The following is a 27,951-nucleotide window of genomic DNA, read 5'->3' on the forward strand; positions in this document are numbered from 1 at the left end:
GAATGCCTGCTGACTGGCACGTTACAAGTTGCAGGAGTACATGCCATGAGATGCACTGAATCTTGGTGCAGCCAATGCAAAAGCTTTGTGGTCCTTCCAGAACTAGCCATTGAAGGGCTGAGACCAGTGGGGAAGATCCCCCGAACAACTTAAGAGCAAGTAACCCCAAGGGACCACCAGGCTACCTAGTAAATTTGCACTAGCTTCCACAGATCATGTGACTCGCAAGAACAATGCCCGATGAAAGGGGGGACACATTAGTGGCAATGGTGTTATGGTGATAATTAATGGTCAACAAAACAATCTACCAGAACCAAATATATGTGTAAAAACATGATACCATGACTGTAAAATGACCTTGCAACTGTGTGCATGTGCATATTTTATTGTGAATAAAGTTTATTTTTGGAGAAAATCTGAACCCTGACCAGGGGCGATGAAATTAGTTTTCATGCTCCCAAACTTACTCCAATTATATTGGGATAGTTGAACAAATATAATATAAAACCTGGATCTTTTTTATCTGCACCTTTTAATCACTTGGTGTCTGAGAGCTTGAGGGGAAAAAAGGGGGTGAGAGGAAAGGCTTTTTCTGAAATGGGGACATCCATTATGACAGAATTGAACTTGCTCCACTTATGTTCCAATGGGCACTAAAATATTTACAAAGAGACAGAAACCCATTAAATGAAAGCAAAGGATGGGTGAAGGAAGAAATTTAAAACAAAATTCAATGTGGCAAGACACAGTCAGATTATTTTCAAGTGTGGTGTTGCTTGTAAGTTATAGATTCAAAGAACTGGTTGAACTCCGACTTCGGATCAAACAGGAGATGTTGTGTCTTGCCCGACATTTGAGAGGAGTGCTTCATGTGATGTCCTTTTGCCTTGGTGGTCTGTGTATGTTCCTAATCACACATTTGACCATCCATTCAATGCCATCATTTACTCCTTGCCTAACAAGAAAACAAAATGTGTAAATTGGTTAAAGAACAATATCAGGACACATTCAATGACGAAAATCAATTACAGGAAAACTGCGGCACTTTGTATGTGCTAATCTGTTCACTTCCCCATGCACCCCCCACCAAAAAAAGCATCTCATTGAAGGTTGAAGAAGGGTTCTGACTAACTCTGCTTTTCTTTCACAGATGAAGAAACTGGAGAGATACATATCAAGTGCTAGCAGCAGAATTTTAGTTTAATTCGGGCACCAAGTTTGGCACTGACATTTGTGGCCAAAGAGCTGTACTATTCTGTGTTCTTTGCTTTCATATTTGCTGTGCATTTCCAGCAAGTATTGACATCCTATTTAATAATTCCTCCATTGTTTCAGATATTTGATCATTTTTGGGGACATGAGCAAGGAAGGAGAAAATCTAATAAATGCAGTGGACATTTATTTTAGTATCCTACATCACATTAATTGAATACCTTTTCAATCTTTTGCAGAAACTGCAAAATTAACATGTCAGAACAATTCGTGGCATTGCACAGAAAAACAGGCCCTTGTTCTACTCACTTTTGTTCCAATTCTTACTTTTATTCTCCCTACATTCCCTTCGATTACCCCACCCTCCCAGATTCTGCCACTTGTCTACACATAAGGTGCAGTTTACACCTCCCAATTATTCCAAAAACCCATCTATTTTGGGACACGGGGAGAAACTGGAGCATATGGAAGAAACTTGTAGTTACAGGAAGAACAAACAAACTCCATACAGACTGCAATGGGGTTGTAGAGGAACAGTTATTCTACTTGGTGCCACTGTGTTGTTGGGATCAGATACATTGTTTTTGTGCTGGTCTTAAAATATTCATCAACACATCAAAAAATGAAGTGATAATTTAACACATCCCTGTGACTTCATCTGGGTCTGAATGCATAGACCAAACACAAATGAGCCACACACAAAACGTGTTATTTTGCCCTCACCGACAATGGATCCCATGATTTCCTTTCCTCCCATCCACCAAAGAAAATCTGCAGCATGTTCAATAATGTGATGAAATAAATTTAGATAAAGAATCATCCAGAAAGGATACAACCTTGTTTGTAACATCCAGTTGCTTCTGAAATTATTTGAGTTTTGCCTACACTGCAGAATCCAGAACTCAGCATATTAATTGCTCTAAAAATTTCCTGAAATTAGTCTCAAGTTTTCTTGAAACTTTACCCTCTCATTAGTTTTGCAACTTCTTATAGTTACCATTTTGTAACTAGGACACTAGGACTTGTTAGCAAAACTCAAATAATTTTGTTGATGTAGCGCAGAACAATCTGGACAACAATTGCCTTGGTTTTGTGAATGGTTCTTTCTGGAGTTTCCATTCTCAGATACTTGCATATTGCCCCAAAAAATAAAATTTATCATAAACCAGCACAAATAATCAAACATTTAGAAACCAGGACTGTATAATACTACGATACTGTATATACTATGATACTGTTTAGAGATGGTAGCCTGGAGCAATTTTAATTGTGATAATTTTAAATAAGTTTAATAACAAAAAGAACAATTGTAATTGTGTCCAAATAAATACCTGCAGAAATTGCATTTAAACACCTTCTATAGGCCATCTATAGAAGTGCACAGTGTTGTTATTTTTACTTAGTATAGTAAAAACTTTTCCAGTTGCTTGAGACTAACTAATACATCTGCATTAACAATAAACAGTTTAAAAGACAAAAATACTATTCTGTTCTTACAATGAACAAACTTCACTTGCATGAATATAGAAACCTTAAAGCATTTCAGTCACATTCTTTGAAAATATTTAACTATCGCTGCATTTACAGTTTCATCCCCCTCCACAGAGCTGCTCAAAAGACAAACAATAACATTATAGACAATTAAACCCTCCCCCAAGTTTACAGATAAAGCCTCTGGCTGGGGCAATTCTTACTAAGCAGGGATAAGGAGACATTTTAAGAGAGTCACTCCAACGGTGAGTGGCATCAACCAGCTCCTCATCCTGGGCGACACCATTTTATTCAAACACAATCCTATTTAAACTCTTCAAACAGCTGCTATGAGCAAAACATGACTTAAGGCACTCAGCTGGCTAAATATTTGCTCCCATTTTCACCAAAGATTTATCTGTTACTTCGGAGAACATTTACTTTTACAATTTTAAATGAATGTATTTTAACCTATTATTTATTTTTATTTTCGACGATTCTTTTGCTGGTAGCTGGAGGGTGCCGTTTGCTTGAATTCCGGATACCAGGGATTTTACTGTAGAGGTAGCTCAATGGATTTCTTTCCTCTTCCATCAACCATTTGCCCACACCCAAGATGACAATCATTAATCTTGAAATTCATCTTGAATAAATCTTCACATTTTACATAGTGAGTGTAAGTACTTATGTCCTCAATCTCAATCCTACAATGTACTATGAACAAGAACTTACTTACCCAGTAAGTGCTGAACATGGTTGTACCAAGCAGTCTCTCTTCCCAATGTACTATGAACAAGAACTTACTTACCCAGTAAGTGCTGAACATGGTTGTACCAAGCAGTCTCTCTTCCCAATGTACTATGAACAAGAACTTACTTACCCAGTAAGTGCTGAACATGGTTGTACCAAGCAGTCTCTCTTCCCAATGTACTATGAACAAGAACTTACTTACCCAGTAAGTGCTGAACATGGTTGTACCAAGCAGTCTCTCTTCCCAATTTTTGAAGCACACTCACTAAAAGCTGTTTTTATGTCTCCAACTGAGAGGCAGGTCTACCAGTTACAGGAAAGAACAAAGCATTAATGATCAGCTAAATGAGCTCAAGCTGCAAAAAGAGAAAAATTAAGGATAACTTAATCAGATCAAGACAGAGAGAATATATAATATATGCACCACACGAATATGAATTGTAAACTTAAAAGATATTTATTGCATTGAATAAATTCCAGTTTTTGGTATTTTTCTCTCTAAATGTTCATATGGTTCAGTTCATTTTAATTTAAATTTTAACTTGGAGCTCCGGTAATAGGTGCTTCCATCCCACAAACCCATGCTGCCCAAATACACCCATGGAACCAATTAACTCACCAACTTTGGAATGTGGGAGAAGACCAAAGCACTGGAGAGAAACCCACTCAGACAACTAGCTCACTCACAAGAACACTGCTGCCTGTTTAAAGCCAGGTCAGATTGGAGAAAAGTCAGTTCAGTGTGACATTTACACTGGAGCTGATGCAAAACACATTAGCTCTGATACTTCCTACCTTGGCAGGTAAGTACCAGGATGAAAATGACCCCCCATCCCGTGTTCGTCGTGTTCATACAGGTAAGTGAAATGGTAAAAAGGTGGTTAATTGCCATCTTTCAGGGCAGTGTGAAAGGACCTAAAATGTTGGGTGGCAAGTAATTCAATTCAAACATTCTATGCAACTTATTTTGATTTGTGAAGATGTAGTTTGTTGAACAATAACCTTCCCTTTAGAAGGTCAAAGGTTCCTTTGGTGTCTGACAGTCAACACAAACTATAAAGATCTCGTTATTTGATTTGGTTTCAACTGTGCTTAATCATCTGATCTTTGTCATGTCAGTGCACCTGTCAGCCTCTGACTATAGAGCATGGGGAACATGTGGTAATAAAACTACAGTAATGTTCCTGTTTGCTGCCCAAAGTCTAAAAACAAATTTGGATTAGGTCTTTGTTTAACCAGCTCGCGTGTGATATGTGACCATTTGAGGGAGAAGTCAGAATTGTCAACATCCTGACCAAAACGGGCAATTTGAGAAATAACAGAATTAAACTAGAATTAAGTTGTTCATAACTATCCTTCACAAAAAAGCATAAGCATTAATGGGCAATATAATTCTTAGCTTCTGTGCATTGGAACGGAATAAGATCCCAAACACTCTGGAAAGATAACGCAAGACCTTCGGGTGGCACGATTAGGGTAGCGGTTAACGCAACTCTGTTACAGTGCCAGGAACTGGGGTTTGAATCTGCCGCTCTTTGTAAGAAGTCGGCACCTTTTCCTCCAGGTGTTCCAGTTTCCTCCCACCCTTCAAAGTATACCGGGGTTGTAGTACAATTGGGTGTAATTGGGCAACACAGGTTCATGGGCTGTATGTCTAAGTTGTGTAGAGTTTTGAAGACAAATGTTGTCATTCAGAAAAAGACATAAAAGAAAATATTGAGTAATTATGACAACAAGAAAAATACCTCAATATCTTGTTTGTTACCCAACACCAACAATGGAACTCCTTCAAGTACTTCACTTGTGATCATTTTCTCTGTGGAGTAAAAATAAATGCTCAAAAACACCAATCCATTTAGAGCTGTGGAGTTTAATAGAAACCTCACACATTTCCAAGTGTCCAAGAAGCAGCAATCATATCATTTTCAAAATGCAAAAGGAGAAGCCCCGATATACTTGCAGTATTTTAAGGCAGCCATTCTCAACCTTTGTTTTGGCTATGGCCCACTTAGGACTCTGCTCAACGTTTTTGGGGTCCCTTCCCTGTGAACCAGTCAAGTTTAGTTGGTTTCTTCTGTACTATTACCAACTAAGTGAAAAAACATAACAAATATTTTCTGATTTGAGTCTGTGCCCCCCTCTCCTTAAATGTGCTCTGGCCCCCCCATTTACAATAGCTGCTTTAATCCACTTTTATACTTCTGTCCTGTCTGCTCCAGGAACTAGATGTTGGAATGGGTTCACAAGATAAAGGAACAGAAGCAGGCCTCCAGGCCCATTGAATCTGTTCCATAAATCTACACTAAGCTACGCTACATTAGTTCCAATTTCCAGCCTTTTCCCCATATCCCTTGATGCTCTCACTAATGAGATACTCGTCTATTTCTTGTTTAAATACTCCTAGTGATCTGGCTTCCACTGCTGTATGTGGCAGTGAGTTCCACAGATCCACGACCCTCTGGCTAAAGAAGTTCTTTCTAATCTCTGTTTTATATGGATAGCCTCTAATTTTCAGACTTGATTCACCCACCAAGAGAAACATCTTACCCGCATCTACTCTATCTAATCCTTTCAAAATACAAAAAGCTTCTATGAGATCTCCTCTCATTCTGCTATACTCCAATGAATACAACCCAAGAGCTGCCAAACGCTCCTCGTACATTAGCCCTTGCATTCCGGGAATCATCCTAGTAAATCTCCTCTGTACCCTCTCCAACATCACATCCTTTCTTAGGTAGGGGGCCCAAAACTGCACACAGTACTCCAAATGAGGCCTCGCCAGTGCCCCATAGAGCCTCATCAACACCTCTTTACTCTTATACGCTATTCCTCTTGAAATGATGCTAATATAGCATGCAACCCATCATTTTTAGGATCTGGGCTTGGATTCATTCCGTCATGACAGGGTTCTTAACAAGAAATTAGTCTGCATAGTTTTAAAATTTTCCATTTACAAGCCTGCATATTCTGACAAACTATTCCCATCCAGATTCCTAACATTACTGGATATGTCTCATGTCAAATCAACCTTATTGACCTCATTGCAGTGAGTAACAGATCGATTTTATGTACAGTGCACGTAAAGTGTTCATGACATTTAAGAGAGTTCCTGGTTTTTTGCCCTTCTGGAGAAGGTGCCTCAATTTGTCATGTATTCACTTCCCCTTTTATTTAAATAGAATTGTTTTAAGTATGGAAGTAGCTTTGCTGGTATGTGATTAATTGCTGAGTCATACTTGGATTCAGCAAATGCCTTAACACTATGAACATTGACACATTTATTAACAATCTCTATATTAGAATTATTATTTCAGATTTATTGTCAGGGTACATACATGATATCACATCTAAGATTCTTTTTCCTTCAGGGGAGGCAGAATTGCCACTTATTGGTCGTGCAAAAAAAAAATCTGTACACCATGTACACATGTAAACAAATAAGAGATATAATAAACTGTGCCCTACAGAGAGTATTAAATATCAAGTGCAGAAGTAAGAGTCCTTAAATGAGTCCCTGATTGAGTTTGTTAAGAAGTCTGATGGTGGAGGGGGAGCAACTGTTCCTGAACCTGGTGGCGCGAGTCTTGTGAAATCTAGACCTCTTTCCTAATGGTAGCAGAAAGAACAGAGCGTGTGCTGGGTGATGTGGGTCTTTGATGATTGCTGCTGCCCTCCGATGGCTTTTGTGTACAAGTGTATGCATTAGAAGTGCCGCAGCAACCTCAAGCGACCACATTTAAACAGGTAATCTTATCACAAAGAAATTAATTTGTATTCTGTATTTTTCTTTTACAATGTTCATCTTTAAACATAATATCAAGCATTACACACTCTTTATTTGTAGTGAAAAAATTTGATGTTTACATTTTTGTCAAGTGTTGCCTTATTTTTCTGTCAACCTGCTCATTTTGATAAATGAACCAGGCTGTATTTGCTAATGAATAAAGTGTCAAAATTTATCTGTTCATCTCTCCTTAAAGTTGAATTTTAAAAGGACTGCCTGCAAATCCACAATCAGTCCAGATTCTTTCTGCTTTTTTCCTTCCGATTTGGCTGCAAGAAGTAAGAATTTCAGTGCAGATGTACATGTGTGTATGACAATAAACTCATTCTCCTATTTGAGCTGGCATGTAGATTCTCCAATGCAAGTGTTAAAAAAAAGGTCATCATTTCTTTGAACTATTGGACTTCAAAAATAGAAAATAACCATGAAATGGCAAGTAATTACAGTATTATGCACTTATTGGAAGTTAGAATTTGTTGGTATTTCCATGGGGAATTATTGGCTCAGTTTTTGTGGGAATTATCCATTTTTGCAAATTGATTTCTTACATTCACCTGAAATAGAAGAGGCTTTAAAAGATTTTTCTTGGAAATCAAGATTTTCATTGTTGTGTGGTACATACCAAAAGCTATTTTTGATTCAGTCAATCTCTCTTCATCAGTTGAATCAATTACATATATTACACCATGGGATTCTGCATAATACTAAAAAAGAGAATGTTGTTTAAATACTGCAGTTCGTCAACAATACAGATATAACTGATTTTGTAGCCATTGTTTCCAATCTTTTATTGCTCAAAGTAATTTACTGATAGATATATTGACAAAACCATTATCTCACAATTTTGTAAAATTTAAGTTTTGGATTTGTGATGATGTAATTGGGGGGGGGGGGGGGCATATTATACTGACTGCTTGCTATTGACTATGGCTGAAGAGATACTCGACCCTACTGGTGTAACAGATGGAGATGCTTTCACACTGGCCAGTTTAGTGGTGGTTATCTTCTTCTTTCTTTGGCTTGGCTTCGCGGACGAAGATTTATGGAGGGGGTAAATGTCCACGTCAGCTGCAGGCTCATTTGTGGCTGACAAGTCCGATGCGGGACAGGCAGACACGGTTGCAGCGGTTGCAGGGGAAAATTGGTTGGTTGGGGTTGGGTGTTGGGTTTTTCCTCCTTTGCCTTTTGTCAATGAGGTGTCTGTTAATAAAAGCCTAGTATTAGTATAAGACTTGCCTGGTTCATATCTATGGCATATTAATTTTATAAATAGACTCTCAATCATGGATACTTCCCTGAAACCTGGAAGACTCGAGATAGTTCAAGCTGCCACCCGAGCTGGAGAAATTTTTCACCACTGGCTCCAGTGTTTTGAAGCTTGCATGCGAGTGAACAATGTTGTGCAAGATGCAGCAAAAATGGACTATCTTGGAGAAGTGCCCTACTCCGTGGTTAGGGAGACAGCTGTCTACCAGAACGCACTGAATCTCCTCCGCACCTATTATGATCTGCCACAAAACACTTTGTTCACAAGACATCAGCTTCACACTTGAAGACAACAAGCTGGAGAGAGCGAAGATGCTTTCGTGCTCGCACTAAAAGGGCTATCCAGAGCCTGTGCTTGCGCTGCTGTCACGGCTGAAGCTCACTGAGAATCTCTGATGCTGAACACATTCATAAGTGGATTGGAGTCAGGGTACATCAGGCATCGCCTACTGGACACCCCGGGCCTGACCTTTAATGCTGCTCTACAACAAGCGAAGACCTTTAGGGTTGCACTACAAAATGCTAAAGCCCTTGAGAGAGAGAGAGAGAGAGAGAGAGAGAGAGAGATGCACGTTCGCTCTCAGTGCCCTGCGCGGTAGGTCAATTGTGCCAACTGCGGAAAGTGAGGGCACTGGGCCAGAGCCTGCCGTGCGTGAGAGTCCTCGCCTACCTCACGCCGTGAGTTGAAGAATAAGAAGAAGAAGCAGCGCTCAGCGCTCAGCGCTACTAATATGCAGGGGCGCCACCGCAACACTGCTATGTTGACCTGGAGAGACAATGTTTAATTTAGCTCTCCTCTCTCTCTCCTTCTACTCCTGAAATCATAAGTGGAACTGCTAGCGACGTGGTGAACTCCGACAGATCGCCACCGTGGGGAGACCCTATTCTAACATCCATGATGATTAATCAACTTGAAGCATTCCACGATGAAGGTGGAGGTAAACAGGGAGCCTATTGACTGTTTGTTCGATTCTGGCAGTACTGATAGCTATATTCTATGACTGCTAGCGCCCTGTATCTTACCTTGTCTCCATCTAAGCGCAAAATTTCTATGGCTTGTTCTGGACTAAAACGAGATGTTATAAGTTGCTGTAAAATAATCCTGAAGGTACAGGGAAATGAATATACAGACTTCAAATTGCACATGCTCCCCAGCCTGTGCACTCCAATGCTTTTAGGATTAGATTTTCAATGCCAAATGAAAAGTATCATATTGGCATTTAACAGCCCATTACCATCGATCACAGTTTCCCAAGAGGCTGTTTGCAGGTTATCAACTCTAAAGATTAAACCTCCACATCTTTTTACCAAACTAACCCTGGATTGTAAGCCTATAGCTACAAAGAGTAGGCGATATAGCAAAGAGGACAGTCTCTTTATTAAGGGCGAGGTTATTTGTTTATTGAAAGAGAAAAAAAAAATAATCAAACCCAGTACAAGTCCTTGGTGTAGTCGTCACCGTGTAGTCGTTAAAAATGGCGCGAAACCTAGAATGGTCATGGACTACAGCCAAACTATAAACAGATTTATGCAACTAGATGCTTATCCCCTGCCTTGTATCTCAGTCATGGTAAACCAGATTGTACAATACAAAATATATTCTACAATTGATCTGAAATCAGCTTTACCATCAGGTGCCTATTCACAAAGGTGAAAGGCAGTTTTTACTGCTTTTGAGGCAGATGGCAAACTTTTTCAGTTTAAAAGAGTCCCTTTGGAGTTACCAACGGTGCATCCGTTTTCCAAAGGGAGATGGATAAGCTAGTAGACGCTCAAAACTTGCAAGCCACCTACCCTTATCTGGACAATGTGGCAAGGACTTAAATGATCATAATTAGAACTTACAAAAATTTCTCCAGGTGACCAGAGAGAATGAGACCATTCATGGAGCAATCCCCACCTGTGACACAAAAGTCCCTCAAGCGTTGCTTATTACGCTCATTGGGTGCCCAACTACGCAGATAAAGCGCGTTCACTGTTTGAAACTACTAGTCTCCTGCTGTCTGAAGAAGCCCTCCGTGTATTTGAAAACATCAAACAGGATATAGCCAAGGCGACAGTGTCAGCTATTGATGGGGATTTACCATTCCAAGTAGAATCTGATGTGTCAGATTGGGCCTTAGCAGCTTTGCTAAATCAAGCTGGTAGACCGGTGGCCTTTTTCTCTCAGACATTACACGGGCAATCTTCTATCGAAAAGAAAACGCGAGCTATTGTAGGATCCATTCGCTATTGGAGACACTTCTTAGCTGGAAGGAAATTTACTTTGCTGACTGATCAAAAATCTGTTGCCTACATGTTTAACGATCAGGCATTGGTGAATTGAGCTTTCTACTTTTGATTACGATATTCTCTATCGCCCAGGAAAATTCAATGACCCTCTGGACGCACTTTCTCGCATGACCTGTGCAAGTCTGCAGCTAGACCATTTGAAATGCCTTCACAATGAATTATGTCACCCAGGAGTCACTAGATTTTTATCATTATGTGAAGTCCCTCAATTTGCTGTGCTCACTAGAAGACATCAAGAAACTAACTAACGAGCATCCTGTCTGTGCAGTGTGTAAACCATGCTATTACAAACCTTTTGCTTCCACAATGATTAAGGCGTCTAGACCATTTGAATGCCTCAGCATAGATTTTAAAGGACCACTACCCTCAAATAAGAGTTCCTATTTCCTTAACATTAATGAATTCTCTCGTTTCCCCTTCGCTAAACCATGTGCTGACGTTTCTGCTTGTTCTGTTATTTAATGTCTTGATATGATTTTTAGTATTTTCAGTTATCCTAACTTCATTCATAGTGACAGGGTGTCAGCTTTCATGAGTTCTGAACCTTGGTAATACCTTCTTGATAGGGGGATAGCTACGAGTCATACCACAAGCTATAACTCACAGTAATGGTCAAGTGGAGCGCAGTAACTGTACAATCTGGAAAGCTATCACTCTAGCGCTAAAATCAAAAGGTCTCCCCACCAGTCGCTGGCGAGATGTGCTGCCAGAAGCATTGAATTCTATCCGTACACGGCTGTGTACAGCTACCAATGAGACTCTCCACCAATGACTTTTTGTTTTCCCTAGAAAATTGAAACCTGGATTGACCTTGCTGACTTGGATAAGACTGGAAAAGTTTTATAAGAAAACATATTAGACCCAGCAAGGCTGACCCGCTTGTAGAGCGTGTTCAACTGCTTCATGCTAATCCACAGTATGCTCACGTTATTTTTCTTGATGAAAGAAAGAACACTGCTTCCCTTAGGGATCTAGCTTCGCCTGGTCTACAGCCTGCTAGCCCTTCCACTGATCTGACTCTTCCACTACCCTCGCCATCACGAGAAACAGTTGAGGAAGAATACGCTCTTCATGGGATTTTCCCCGTGCTCTCCACTCCCTTCCACACCTGGCGTCAGAAGTCCTTCGGTCAGAGGTAAGTCTCCTCCATCTGTGCCCTTACGAAGATCAACACGAATCTCAAAGCCTCCACAGAGACTCTGATATGACTATTTCTAATCTCAGCCATGATCACAGTGAGCGGAGTCGCCCTGTATTATTTTAGGCTCACAGCCTGTTTTCATTCTCAATAATTGTTTGTAACCCTTGATCTTCCGTAATTTTTTTTTTTTTGCTTTTGCCATTATTGTATTTTATTAAAATTGGTCCGTTTTTTTTGGGGGGGTGAATGTTGTGATGTAATGGGGGTGGGGGGGGGAGGTATTATACTGACTTCTTGCTATTGGCTATGGCTGCAGAGATACTCCACCCTACTGGTATAAGAGATGGAGATGCTTTCCCACTGGCCAGTTTAGTGGTGGTTATCTCTCTTCTTTGGCTTGGCTTCGCGGACGAAGATTTATGGAGGGGTAATGTCCATGTCAGCTGCAGGCTCGTTTGTGGCTGACAAGTCCGATGCGGGACAGGCAGACACGGTTGCAGCGGTTGCAAGAGAAAATTGGTGGGTTGGGGTTGGGTGTTGGGTTTTTCCTCCTTTGTCTTTTGTCAGTGAGGTGGGCTCTGCGGTCTTCTTGAAAGGAGGTTGCTGCCCGCCGAACTGTGAGGCGCCAAGATGCACGGTTTGAGGCGAGATCAGCCCACTGGCGGTGGTCAATGTGGCAGGCACCAAGAGATTTCTTTAGGCAGTCCTTGTACCTCTTCTTTGGTGCACCTCTGTCACGGTGGCCAGTGGAGATCGCCATAGAACACGATCTTGGGAAGGCGATGGTCCTCCATTTTGGAGACGTGACCTACCCAGCGTAGTTGGATCTTCAGCAGCGTGGATTCGATGCTGTCGGCCTCTGCCATCTCGAGTACTTCGATGTTGGAGATGAAGTCGCTCCAATGAATGTTGAGGATGGAGCGGAGACAACGCTGGTGGAAGCGTTCTAGGAGCCGTAGGTGATGCCGGTAGAGGACACATGATTCAGATCCGAACAGGAGTGTGGGTATGACAACGGCTCTGTATATGCTAATCTTTGTGAGGTTTTTTAGTTGGTTGTTTTTCCAGTCTCTTTTGTGTAGTCTTCCAAAGGCGCTATTTACCTTGGCGAGTCTATTGTCTATCTCGTTGACGATCCTTGCATCCGATGAAATGGTGCAGCCGAGATAGGTAAACTGGTTGACCGTTTTGAGTTTTGTGTGCCCGATGGAGATGTGGGGGGGCTGGTAGTCATGGTGGGGAGCTGGCTGATGGAAGACCTCAGTTTTCTTCAGGCTGACTTCCAGGCCAAACATTTTGGCAGTTTCCGAAAAACAGGACGTCAAGCGCTGAAGAGCTGGCTCTGAACGGGCAACTAAAGCGGCATCGTCTACAAAGAGTAGTTCACGGACAAGTTGCTCTTATGCCTTGGTGTGAGCTTGAGGGCGCCTCAGATTGAAGAGACTGCCATCCGTGCAGTACCAGATGTAAACAGCGTCTTCATTGTTGAGGTCTTTCATGGCTTGTTTCAGCATCATGCTGAAGAAGATAGAAAAGAGGGTTGGTGCGAGAACGCAGCCTTGCTTCACGCCATTGTTAATGGAGAAGGGTTCAGAGAGCTCATTGCTGTATCTGACCTGACCTTGTGGTTTTCGTGGAGTTGGATAACCATGTTGAGGAACTTTGGGGGGCATCCGAGGCGCTCTAGTATTTGCCAAAGCCCTTTCCTGCTCACGGTGTCGAAGGCTTTGGTGAGGTCAACAAAGGTGATATAGAGTCCTTTGTTTTGTTCTCTGCACTTTTCTTGGAGCTGTCTGAGTGGTGGTTATAGTTTGTTAATAAAAGCCCAGTATTAGCATAACACTTGTGTGGTCCATATCTATGGCATATCAGGATTTCAGATTATTATTGAAGATTCATTGAAATGTTCAAATGCCATGTTTGCAAGAAGGAATGTGGGTAAAACAGGGAAATAATTTTTTTATTATTGAAGATCGTTTTGACCCTGCATTAATTAATATCGTACTACTGAGAGAAGGTTGTGAGCTTTTTATAAAATGGCAGCACTGCCACTGGTGTGGACCCAGCGAGAGTGAAGAGCGGAGACAGTGCTCTTCTGCAGGGTTCTACGGCCCAGTCCTACTACCGACAGTGTAGGAATGTTAAGGCCTGTTAAAGGAACAGATGTCATTTTATTTTAAAATCCTGCAACCGTGGGGTCAAGGCCCAAGATGGCAGCACCTGTGCTGGATGCAACCTTCAGAGGATGCAGTCTCCGGGGGAGCAGAGGACTAGTGCAGGCCACCAGAAAAAGGAGAGAAAACTCCCTGTTTGAGAAGCAGAAGTGATGTCCCCACGGGATGGTGACCTTGACAGCGGATCACTGAGGGGCTATGCGGCTGCAAAACACACAGGTGGTGAGCTGTTGGTAACTCAAGGCAAGGAACCCATGCAGGCTTCAGGCCATTGGCGACACGGTCAAAGGTGTCAAACCAGGCTGCAGACTGCTGGAGACTCGCTGAAGGGGTACTTGTTATCAGAACTGGAACGCGACAGGGTGCAGAGGCAGGAGGGGTTCCCGAGGGCCTCTGGCGCTGAAGGTTTCCTGATTGTGTCAGAGGTTTAGATCTGGAGCTTGGATTGCTGACGGTTTGGACTAAAGTCTATGTGGTTGCAGAGGCTACGGGATCGACGGGCACTCAGTAACTCTGAAAGGATTCTCCGATAGTTCAGTGGTCAGAGCACTGGCCTTGTCAACCAGGGGTAGTGAGTTTGTTTTTCACTGGGGCCTCATTTATGTGTGTGGGGGAGGGGGGGTGCTTGCAGTAGAAAAAGTTAAAGAATTTAATATACGTTACATTCTAAATGTAATTTTACATGACAATAATGCTTGTGAATCTTTTCCGATTGTAAGGGGCACCAGGGTAATTTTGACACGGCGAATCTTTGTCTGCCTTACGGGAGACCAAATTCAATTCTATTTTATAACATAACAATAAAAGAATCTTGAATTTAAGAAAGTTCCTTTCCCTGAACTGCCTTTGATACTTTTATATTTTGGTCTCGAAACTACCTCAGGTTAAACCTTGGTCAAAGTGAAGGAGTTTTTTTTTTAAAACAAGTTTTCCTTACTAAAAAACTAGTTTATTTCTATAAAATTATACAAGATTTATTCTCATTTTGCCACTGCAGAAATCTTTACAACAATCCCCACATTAAACAGGAATTATTTATTCTCCATCTATCTTTAACTTTGAAAATGTCCTGCACACTATCAAATGCATGGAAATTTTAATATAATGTAACATATTAATTTCCTGTGCAAATAAATGCCTACAATGTCACAGTGACTAACGTTCAAAACATGCAAATGCATACAAACGACAAGGTTATTTTCAGTGTAGTAAAATCCCCATTATCTGGCATTCAATCAACCAAAACTCAAACAACTAGCAGTGGAAAAAAAATGAGAAAATAAATAAAAAAAATAAACATTAAAAAAAAAGGTTTTAAATAAAAATTTAAAATTGTAAACTTTCTCTGAAGCAACACACAACTCTTTGGGAGCAAACATTCAGCCAGTGGAGTGCTCTGATTGTGCTTTGCCAACAGCAGCTGTTTGAATAAAGTTTCAATAAAGTTGTGTTTGAATAAAATGGTGGCGCCCTGGATGAAGAGCCGGCTGGTGCCGCTCGCCACTGGGGGGATTCCCCCAAACTGTCTCCCTATCCCTGCCTAGTAAGAGGCTTTATTTTTTATTAGTATTATATTAGTAAGGCTTTATCTGTAAACTTTGGTGGGGTGGGGGGGGGGGTTAATTATAATGGCAGTATGGTTAGTGTAGCGGTTAGCTGAACACTGTTACAGCGCCAGCAACTGGAGTTTGAATTTAAATTTTGTAAGTTATGGAAATTATTTGATTAATGTGAACTTTGCATAATTAAAGACTATAATACTGATTTTTTTTCAAATTACTTTATATTTTGCAATGTCGTTTGTCTTTTAAACAATGTATTCCTAATGCAGGTGTATTATTTAGGCATTGTTAAGAATGAGTCTGGGTCAACTGGAAAATTTGCATTTCCTGTATCTGTAATTCCCGTAGGTACCAGAAAATGGGGATTTTACTCTATATCAATAAATTGGTGCTGCACAATTTATTTTTATGAGCTGGGTAGGGTGACAAACCAAAATACTTTAGGGCCATGGACACTTAAGTTCCAATATTTTGAAAAGACGCCCAGCTGCGGAATTATAAAATTGTTCCAAGATGGAATGTCAAACCACTGCAGTTACAATGAAAGAACTGGCTGCTAAATTTGTGCCGGGTTAGACTTGAGAACTGCACAATTACCAGCAACATTATTCATTTCAATGGAGAGGTCAGTCTCTAATAAGAAACAGGCAAATTTCAGACAATATAAATTTATTCAGTTAATTGAGACAAAAGTGAAGTACATTTTAGTTGTTTCTAGAGCTTCTTTTTCTTTTTTTGAGTAGTAAAATGCAATGCTTTCTAATGACAATTAAATTTTGATAGCTTTTGAATGCTTCACAGTAACCACATCCATTGACCTGACAGTTAGTATGCAGGAGTCTTGCTTAGCTGGCTATGAAAGCATTTTCAGGGGCATGGCTTGCTGTTTAAAACATTAGGACCTGATGATGGGGAGCAAATTGTGACACAAAGTTTACCCAGATAGCAGTGCTATGAGCCCATGTAGCTCATTGTACAGAGTATCCCACAAGCTGAATGTAGATGAGCCCATCATCAGATCAGTCATGATCTCATTCAATGGTGGAGCTAGCCGAACGTGCCAAATGGCCAACTCCTGCTCCTAATGTTCTTTTATTCTATTCCTCTAGATATGAAAGCCAACACCTTACATTTGTTTGTTGCCTTCTGGTCGTTCCCAGCAATGAAACCTTTCTAAATTATAAAGATATCAATCAGTCATAAAATATAGCTTGTTCTGGAAACAGGTTGAACTAGCAGCTTGAAAATGATAAAATTATGAAACTCCTAGATACATTGTTTCCATTGGTGGGGGAGACTAGAACTAGGGATATAGCCTCAAGATTCAAGAGAGTAGATTTCAGATGGACATGAGGAGAAACTGCTATTCCCCAGAAGGTGGTAAATCTATGGAATTTGCTGCCTACTGAAGCAGTGGAGGCTAACTCGGTAAATATATTTATGACAAGGATTAACTGATTTTTATAAAGTAGGGTAATTAAGGGACATGGAGAAAAGGCAGATAGGTGGAGATAAGCCTATCATCAGATCAGCCATGATCTTATTGAATGGCAGAGCAGGCTCGACAGGTCGGATGGCCAACTCCTGCTCCTATTTCTCATGTTACTACGATAACAAATACTCAAATCTATCAAATAATCTTAGGAGCCATTTGGCTTATCGAGTCTGAATCAGTTCCTGGCCGAGCAATCCCATTCTCTCTTTTATTTCCTTGTAACCCAGCAAGTTATACTCTCTTACTTGCCCTTTATCTCACAATTGATTCTTCTGCCACCTACGCACACTTAGGGTAATACCTCTACAGGGTCCGGCTTTAGGATATGGGAGGAAATCATGAGGTTACAAGGAAAATCCGAAAACTGCATGGAACAGTACCCATGATCAGAATCCACCCCAGTGGCAGGTTCTGCACAATAGATCTAACTGCTGCGTCACTGCTCTGTTCTATACCTTTGTCACGAATGGAGCTGTCACCATTACATTAACAATACCACCCACCAATACTGCATCTTTTTTGTTTTTGAGAACAAAGAAAATTTATTATAACAACAATGCAAAGTTGGGTGCTTCCCCTTACCCTGGGAATACACCCAATACTGCATCTTAAGGATTGTGTCTGCTTGTCATTTTAATGTATTTAGACAGATTGCTAAACTGTTCTTTGTATTTCTTTTCTCCAAGTAATGATTCACATCTCCCTGCCTCTCGCTTGACATTTCTTCTATCCACGATCCTGACTCACTATTTTGTCCAGTCTCATCATCATTTATGTACTTCAATCAGATGTCCCCTCAGCCTTCTCTCTTTTAACCCTTCTGGTCTATTCTGGCCTGTGATTAGCCCTATCCTGATCCAATATCAGGGTAATTGACAAGAATTGTGTCAGATTCTCTTTCATCCTTTTTTGTAGTAAATAATTCCATAATCCAGGAACTAGTTAGGTTTCTTCAAAATGACTCCAAGTCACGTGAGGGCATATGAAGCAAGTCCCAGTGAATCAGATGGCTTTCTTGGTAATTTTTCTAATTTATAAATTTTATAATCAACCTCCATGCCATCAACATTATTGCAGTACAATATCCAAATACAGCCCTCATCCAGTAAATTGCATTTGCAATAAATGTTCCACATGTCATCTAAATCACAGTCAGCTCTGTCCAGTCTTTGCTGACGTTAGTCACCATAACAACTTTTATTTATTTATTTCCATAAAACAAATACATCAAACTTTGATTTAAGTTTTTCAGTACACTTTGAACCCAGCTGGTCCCAACTTCCACTCTGGTCAGTTTGAAGCACGTTCACATAGAATTATTCGTTTTTAAAATTAAAAAAAAAATCCTATAAGTAAACAATACCCTTATGTGTAAAAGGGTACAACCCAGATCCTCCATCATTTTATCAATGTTGATTAAAACACTCCAATGTTGACACTTTAGTAAAACAAGATCAACTGGTTACCTTATTTAATCGTTTAAATCAGAAATTCAATTTTCTTTCAATGCTAAACCATGTTAGGTCTCCATTTTAATTAAGGCATATCTAAGGTCCTATAAAGGGCAAATTGCCTGTATATTTTATATAGAGATTAATACGAAGAGGTCATTCAACAAAACTTCCATCAAACCATTCCATAGACTTCATTTCTCCAGAGAAAATGTATCCTATAGCTATGATTTCAGTTGTGATATCATTGCTCATTAGCTGCTTTTGCAATTTCTCTGGCCTATTTATATCAATTTTTATAATGTGGTGAACAGAGCTGGGACTAGAACATTACAAAGGGCTAATATCTCTTTACGTTGAAAATATGATGTCAGCATGGAAGTGTGTAGCAGTTGTTATAATGACATAATTGATGGTAGGTATCTCTCAATGCTATTCCCATTAATGGTTTTGTGAGGAAAATTTGTATTCTTAGCACCCAAACTAACTAATCTGAGCAAAAAATGCTTTAAGATCACCAAAATTGGCTCCAAGTTAGAAAATGAAAAGAATTCAGACAGGATTCTAGAAACCACTTCTGGAATTTGTCTGCACATGGATGCTGGATGAGAATGAGATTAAGTTTGATTGTGAAAAACTTCCAGAACTGGAATCTAGCAAAATTAAACATTTGGTTGTCTAAAAGGTATGATCATTCAATGGCTATTTTCTAATTTTTAATGATTTATCGTACAACAATTTGAACTGACATGATTTCTTAAAAGTTGAAATTACTAATTTGGTTAACATTTTTGAAAGGAAAAATACCTTATCCCACAATGACTGGAGTTCTTCTTGCCCTCCAAGATCCCAGAACATGAGTCGAGCTGAACCAACATCGATGGTGCCAACTTTAAGAAATAAAAATAAATTGACTTTAATAAGAATGAACTAGTCAGAACTAAAATAAATACCACATAGATGACTTCAATGGATCTGAAAATGAGAACATGTTGTTACTACAATATTGCACTTTAATGTTATTAATCAGTGCTGAATTCCCAGGAAAATAATTTTTTGACATATAGATTTGGAACTTATTCACTTCTATTTTTCAGCCAAAATTCTACGCCATGTCTCAAACTCTAAACATAGCCATAATCCATCAATATGAACATGTTGATACTTCTAGAAAACATTACAGGCAGACACAAAAACTTACTGTTTAAGCCAACTGTAGTAGTGATCTTTGATAAATTCATTCCTTTGTAGTTTCTGCTGAACTTTGTTTTTGTCTGCTCCAGGAAGGTCTGCACACATTGGTCAAAAGTAAAAAGTGATTACCTGACAGTAAAACTCTAATAATTCACTATCTGATCGGGGTGGGGGGGAGTAGAAGAAGGGTAGAGGTGCAACAAGGTGAAGGTATCTGGATACAAATACGAGAGGTTTAAAATACAAGATATCCATTACTGCTGTATTACTAGCCACAGAGATTAAAGAAACAAAAATCATAAATGTAACCTTACAGTTTTGCCTGCATTGTCCAATCCTAGGATTAGAATGCAGTATTCATCCTTCTGGAACATGTATTTCCACAGGCCTGACAGTAGTGTATACATCCTGAAAAACATTTTGATTGTAAATAAACATGTTGAGGTTCTAACAGAGTGATTAGTGCCTCAATGCAGGGAAAGAATGCTGGTTTACTTACCCTTCCAAATATTATATATATTCTATACAAGTAACGCTCTATGAAAAATACCCCTACGGGCTATATTTTTAATTTTTTAATATTCACATTTGTAAATTTAGACATACAGCATAGTAACAGGCCCTTTTGACCCACAAGTTCTTGCCACCCAATTGTCCTACAACCCCTGTACATTTCTGAATGGTGGAAGGAATCCTGTGCACCCAGAGGAAACCCACGGGGAGAACGAAGAAAACCCTTGCAGACAGCGTCGGATTTGAACCCCGATCAAAGGTGTTGTAATAGCATTACGCTAACCGCTATGTTAACCATACACACCAGTTCAAGTGATTTTTAAAAAATTAATGTAACAACACGGAAATATCAAAACCAAGGCTAAAATTATGGGCAGGTGTTAGTCTAAAAACTGTTCTATGTGCAGAGCAATGTCTTTAACATCCTATCTACCGTTTGGCTACTTTCAGGAAATTGTAGACTTGGGCCTCTAAATCACTCAGCCTATTGATTCTGTTAAGGGTCCTGCTGTTCTCTGTATCATGTCCCCACACTGTATTAAAATTCATATTAGATACCGGAGAAGCAAAGATGTTGAACTTGCATTTTGGTGAAGACAGGCAGAACCCCAATATACAAAAGATCCAAAAATATCATGGGAAATAAAGAGGTTAAAGAAAATACAATAGATTAAAATTGGCGCACCTCGCCTTTAGTTGTCCATTCAAGTAACACAAAATAACCGGAAAACACACTTATCCAGCATCTACAAATCCCTGTAGATGCCAGATACCAGGGGCTTTACTGTATAATATTTTGTTTCTTTATGCAGTTTTACCCTCAATAAGTGGATCCTTCCTGCTCCACTCCTATACCTCTCAATCCTACCTTAAAATAAGTAAAACACAAAAGTCTGCAGGTTGAAGTAAAAATACATTGCTGGAGAAACTCAGCAGGTAAAACAGTGTACTTTATTCTTTCTTTGGCTTGGCTTCGCGGACGAAGATTTATGGAGGGGGTAAAAAGTCCACGTCAGCTGCAGACTCGTTTGTGGCTGACAAGTCCGATGCGGGACAGGCAGACACGATTGCAGCGGTTGCAGGGGAAAATTGGTTGGTTGGGGATGGGTGTTGGGTTTTTCCTCCTTTGCCTTTTGTCAGTGAGGTAGGCTCTGCGGTCTTCTTCAAAGGAGGTTGCTGCCCGCCAAACTGTGAGGCGCCAAGATGCACGGTTTGAGGCGATATCAGCCCACTGGCGGTGGTCAATGTGGCAGGCACCAAGAGATTTCTTTAGGCAGTCCTTGTACCTTTTCTTTGGTGCACCTCTGTCACGGTGGCCAGTGGAGAGCTCGCCATATAACACGATCTTGGGAAGGCGATGGTCCTCCATTCTGGAGACGTGACCCATCCAGCGCAGCTGGATCTTCAGCAGCGTGGACTCGATGCTGTCGACCTCTGCCATCTCGAGTACTTTGACGTTAGGGATGTAAGCGCTCCAATGGATGTTGAGGATGGAGCGGAGACAACGCTGGTGGAAGCGTTCTAGGAGCCGTAGGTGGTGCCGGTAGAGGACCCATGATTCGGAGCCGAACAGGAGTGTGGGTATGACAACGGCTCTGTATACGCTTATCTTTGTGAGGTTTTTCAGTTGGTTGTTTTTCCAGACTCTTTTGTGTAGGTTTCCAAAGGCGCTATTTGCCTTGGCGAGTCTGTTGTCTATCTCATTGTCGATCCTTGCATCTGATGAAATGGTGCAGCCGAGATAGGTAAACTGGTTGACCGTTTTGAGTTTTGTGTGCCCGATGGAGATGTGGGGGGGCTGGTAATCATGGTGGGGAGCTGGCTGATGGAGGACCTCAGTTTTCTTCAGGCTGACTTCCAGGCCAAACATTTTGGCAGTTTCCGCAAAGCAGGACGTCAAGCGCTGAAGCCTTCGACACCGTCCAAAGCCTTCGACACCGTGAGCAGGAAAGGGCTTTGGCAAATACTAGAGCGCATCGGATGTCCCCCAAAGTTCCTCAACATGATTATCCAACTGCACGAAAACCAACAAGGTCGGGTCAGATACAGCAATGAGCTCTCTGAACCCTTCTCCATTAACAATGGCGTGAAGCAAGGCTGTGTTCTGGCACCAACCCTCTTTTCAATCTTCTTCAGCATGATGCTGAACCAAGCCATGAAAGACCCCAACAATGAAGACGCTGTTTACATCCGGTACCGCACGGATGGCAGTCTCTTCAATCTGAGGCGCCTGCAAGCTCACACCAAGACACAAGAGAAACTTGTCCGTGAACTACTCTTTGCAGACGATGCCGCTTTAGTTGCCCATTCAGAGCCAGCTCTTCAGCGCTTGAGTGTACTTTATATAGAAAAGATAAAGATACACTACATAACCATCTGGGGCACTCAAACTCCAGCATTGATAGCTAACCTTGCTCAAAAGGTTTGTATACTCTCCTCTCCACCTTCTTTCCAGTCTGAGAGTAGCTTAAGTCAGGTTTCATCCCCCACCCAGCACATACACAGCTTTACCCTTCTTCAAATACTACATCCTAGTGTCACTGGAGATCAAAATTGCACATCCATGATTATGCTTTTACTAAGGTTATTGTGGAAGACATTAGAAAAGTATACCAGACTTTCAAGGCTGTCGGAGAAGACAGGTAAGTGCAGTCACAATCACTAGAGAGAAAATACTTGGGAAGCTGAAAGATGCATCTCCCAGATCAGTTGGAATGCATTCTCGGGTTCTGAAAGAAGTGGCAATAGATTGTGGCGACATTAAGAAAGGTCTTCCAAAAATCAAAAAATTCTGGCCTGGTTCCAGAGGACTGGAAAATTGCAAAGGTCACTCTGATATTTAAAAAGGGCATGAGGCAGCAGAAAGGAAATGATAGACCTATTAGCCTAACATTGTGGTTGGGAAATTGTCAAGGATGAGTTTACGGAGTACCTGGAAGTGCATGATAAAGATAGGCCAAAGTCAGCACAATTTCCTTTGGGAAATTCTTGGCTGACCAACCCATGGCAATTTTTTTGAGGAAACCACAAAGGAGATGCAGTAGATGTTGTACATTTGGACTTTCAATAGGCCTCTGACAGGCTACTTGATAAGCTAAGAGCCCATGGAATTACAGGAGAAAGCATTGGCTGATGAGCAGGAAACAGAGAGTGGGTGTAAAGGGATCCTGTTCCAGTTGGCCACCAATTGCCAGCATGATTCCGCAGGGGTCGTTGTTGGGGCCACTTCTTTTTACATTGTATGTTGGTCAGGCAGAATAAGTGGCTTTGCGGCCAAGTTTGCCGATGATACAAAGATAGGTGGAGGGACAGGTAGTGAGAGGAAACAAGAAGATAGATTAGGAGAATGGGCAAAAAAAGGTGGCAAATGAAATACAATGTTGGAAATGTACAGTCATGCAACTTGAGTGGGAAGAATAAAAGTGCTATTTCTTGGATGGGGAGAAAATTCAAAATTCAGATGCACAAAGGGACATGGGAGTCCTCATGCAGGATACCCCAAAGCAGCCATTCTCAAAGTTTTTCAGCTGTACTCACCCTCCTGCCTCCCCGCAAGGCTCTCCTTATTTATAGGCCTCCTTCCCTTTGAAGCAGTCAAGGTTTGGTTTCTTCCACATTTTTTTAAACCCATACCGAGTACATGAAAAATGTTTATGTTACATGAGGTGAAAAGGAAACAAGGCTTTTACTTATGTGCTCTGGCCCTCTTGGCGGGGAGGTGGGGTGGGCATAGGGTTCCCATTGAGAATGGCTGCCTAAAGGTGGAATCGGTGGTGAAGAAGCCGAATGCAATGTTGGTATTTTTATCTAGAGGAGAAGATTCACAACAATGATTCCTAGAATAAAGGAATTAGCATATGAGAAACAGCTCATGGTCTGTACTCCTTAGAGTTCAGAAGAGTGAGAAGGAACCACAGGGAAGCATTTCAAATGTTGAAAGGCCTGGACAGAGTAGATGTGGCAAAGTTGTATCCCATGGTAGGGGAGTCAAGGACATAACTTCAGGATTGAAGGGCGCCCTTTTAAAACAGAGATGCAGAGGAATTTCTTGAGCTAGAGAGTGGTTAACATCTAGAATTTTCTACTACAGGGAGCTGTGGAGGCCAGGTCGTTAGGTGTTTTTAGGGCAGAGATTGATGGGTATCTCTACAGTCAGGGTATCAAAGGTTATGGGGGGGGGGAGAAGGCAGGGGAGTGGGGCTGCGTGGGAGAATGGATCAGCTCACGATGGTGTGGCAGAGCAGACTCCATGGGCTAAATAGCCTACTTTTACTCCTATATATTTATGGTCTTAAGTTACCTGGAGCCATTTCCCAATGTAAACATTTCAATTAGTGACTAATGTTTATCAATCCGTGCAATTTACAACACTGGAGTCAATGTGTGCCCCACCATACAGCGCCTAAAGCCCCTCTCCATTCTAGACTTCCTATCAACTTGGACCTCTGGATCACAGACTCTCAATGCTAGAATAATAAATGTAAGTGACTAGGTTAAGATAGGACAGTATAGGCATTGTGGTGACGTTACTTACTCAGCATACAGGAGACGAGGCTAAAGAAAGAAACAGGATACTAGAGCATCAAATCCCTCCAAAATGTAAAATCAAATCAAATCTACAATTTTTAAAATCCCCACACCTCCACCTCACCACCATTCAGGCCCCCCAAAGAAGTAAAGCAACACTTCACTCGTGAATCTGCATGAGTCATCGATTGCATCCAGTACACCCGCTGTGGCTTTTTCTACATCGGAGAGACTGACTGTAGATTGGGAGATCATTTCGTTGAGCACCTTAGCTCTGTCCACCACATTAGCAGGAACCTTCCAGTGGCCAAAAATTTCAATTTCACGCCACACTCCCACGCTGACATGTCTGTCCATGGCCTCTTGCACTGTCAAACTAAGGCCACCTGCAAATTGGAGGAACATCACCTAATATTCCATCTGGGCACCCTCCAACTAGATGCCACTAACATCAACTTCTCCAGTTCCCAATCCACTTCCTTCTCCATTCAGAGATCTTTCCCCTCCGCCTATAACTTCCCATTTTTTACTCTTCTGCCCTCCCATCCATATCCCTCTATGATGTCTTGCCTGTGGGCCTGCCCCCACCACCATTTTATTTAGGGGTCTGCCTGCTTTTTGCTTATACTTTGATGAATGGCTCAGGCCCTGAAACGTTGGTTAATCATCTTTGCTGCATAATGAACACTGCATAACCTACTTAGTTTCTCCAGCACTTTTGAACTACAATCGCAACCTTTGCAGACTTTCTTGTTTAATTCAAATAAAATCTAGTAAGGATGGAAACTAGACAAATAAGACAAAATATTAGCAGTTTTTAAAGCAGATTCTGCTGTTGAAGTTTTGTACTATTAGTTCTGCAGAAGATTCCCCAATGCCAAGCCAAAGATGCTACTGTGTTCTATTTTAGCCAAGTTTCTCATGGCAATAATGAAGTGACAGTATACTATCTTGCTCAGGTTGCCATTGGTTTGGACTAGACTTTGTGTGGCTGCGGAAGTGCTGGAGGCAAATCTACGGACACTCAATGACTCTGGAGGGACTCTCTTTTGCTTTACTCTTGCTCTCTGACTGTAAAACTGTAAGAGGAGCTTAGGAAATTCCTGCCAGTGGCGCATCTGCCTGCCTTGCATCAGGCAAAAATAAATTTCATGTAATGTGACACTGTTTATTACTATGATAAAATATGCTCAGATCCTGTTCAAGATTTTGCCTCACATCACTATTTGCCCATTACATCCCAGGCTGCATTGACATTTGATCTAGGGGGTGTGCCATGTGATGACGTGGGGTTAGACTGGTAATCACTGCTCTCCTCGAAAAAGCGATTAAAAAAAGACTACAAAAGTTACAGAAACTATAAGAAAGAATTGTCTAAAGACATACAAAAGTCAATGATAATACCTCCAAAGAAGGATGCAATACAAGAAACCGAGCAAGAAAAGGAACAAGGAAGAGAGGCCTACCTTGAGAAAGGATCCTGGAGCTGTCTGGAAGGTAACATCCAAAGAAGAGCGGCCAGAAGCCGGGGAGACCTTAGACACTGCTGCACAAGGTCTCATCCGACAATGGCCGTCAACATCGACTGAAGAAGTGACTCTGCGCATGCGCGAGGAGTCGCGTTTGTGCGGAGCGCATACAAAAAAACAGAGAAAATTAAAAAAAAAGATTCCAGACACCCACAGTTCCAGTGATCAAGAAGAGGACCTGGAAAAGCAAAGGAAAGAACAAGAACGACCTACAATCAAGACCCAAAAAAAAGCAGAAAAAGGTCCAGAGGCTTCTTTATCTTCTGGAGAAATGAAGCAACTTTTAGACCTTTTTCGACAATCTATGGAAATATTAACTGATGAAGTCAGGAAGAATGGGCGTAAAACACAGGATTCTGTTGACGTCGTTGTTAAGTGGGAAAAAAAAACAGGGCCTTTTTGTAGCAAAGGTGAAGATACATCACCAACGTTTCAGGCTGGAGCTTGATGAAGGGCTCACACTTAAAACGTTGGTAATGTAACATAAAGGCCCTGTTTGACCTGCTGAGTTTCTCCAGCACTGGTGTGGTTTTTTTCCCCCCCAACTGTGCTGGGTAGGTCACGTCTCCAGAATGGAGGACCATCGCCTTCCCAAGATCGTGTTCTATGGCAAGATCTCCACTGGCCACCATGACAGAGGTGCACCAAAGAAGAGGTACAAGGACTGCCTAAAGAAATCTCTTGGTGCCTGCCCCATTGACCACCGCCAGTGGGCTGATATTGCCTCAAACCGTGCATCTTGGCGCCTCACAGTTTGGCGGGCAGCAACCTCCTTTGAAGAAGACCGCAGAGCCCACCTCACTGACAAAAGGCAAAGGAGGAAAAACCCAACACCCAACCCCAACCCACCAATTTTCCCCTGCAACCGTGTCTGCCTGTCCCGCATCGGACTTGTCAGCCACCAACGAGCCCGCAGCTGACGTGGACATTTACCCCCTCCATAAATCTTCGTCCTCCATTCTGGAGAAAGGAAGAGTGATGACAAGTTGGAAAGATTTAATGCAACAGGTTGACACTAGATTTGAAATTAAAGGGAATGAATTCGAGATTCAAAGTCTCAAAGACAGTTGATCCAGGATCACCATTTAGTACTGATTTAGCATTTGTTATGCCAATAGAAACAGCCAGGAAGAGAACTCTATTCATTCTAACTCTAAAGAAGGTGATTGACGTCCAAATGCCTCTTACTGTGCACGTAAAAGGGTAGAGTTGAACTTTTACATCGTAGATGAAACGTGTCCAGCTGTCGAATCCCGGTGCCCTCGGCTGAACAGAAGCAAAGAACAGACCCGACCTCTCACACCTTCCTATCCCTTGGCAGCTCTTTGATGCCCTGCCAACCCGTTCAGTTCCGGGTTGACCGGAAGTACAATGCTTCCGGCTTTTGTCGTTTCCCATCGCCTCCCGGAACTACAATACCCACACGCCCCCGCGACCGGGCACATGCGCAGAGCAGATGGCCCGACGTCGTTCAGGCAAGGGAGAGGAGACGCGGGGTGATGAAGCAGCGAGCTGCTCTGAACGGGATGAATGCCGTATTGAATGTTCAAATGCAAGATTATGCCTTGAGCTCAGAGCTGATTGTGGTTCA

At 41.5% G+C, this 27,951-nt stretch overlaps 1 protein-coding gene across 1 annotated transcript; it reads right to left on the reverse strand.

The window, feature by feature from the left end:
- Positions 1-513: 513 nt before the first annotated feature.
- On the reverse strand, positions 514-27,710 carry arfrp1 (ADP-ribosylation factor related protein 1). Its single transcript, XM_069883713.1, has 8 exons — positions 27,549-27,710; positions 20,106-20,199; positions 19,799-19,886; positions 19,405-19,487; positions 7,839-7,920; positions 5,178-5,248; positions 3,635-3,735; positions 514-955 (listed from the first exon to the last, which is right to left on the reverse strand). Exons 2-8 carry the CDS (start codon positions 20,196-20,198, stop codon positions 868-870), a joined length of 606 nt encoding a protein of 201 aa, XP_069739814.1. The 5' UTR covers position 20,199; positions 27,549-27,710; the 3' UTR covers positions 514-867.
- Positions 27,711-27,951: the final 241 nt, after the last annotated feature.

Source organism: Narcine bancroftii, chromosome 6 (assembly GCF_036971445.1).
Source record: "Narcine bancroftii isolate sNarBan1 chromosome 6, sNarBan1.hap1, whole genome shotgun sequence".
NCBI lineage: Eukaryota > Metazoa > Chordata > Chondrichthyes > Torpediniformes > Narcinidae > Narcine > Narcine bancroftii.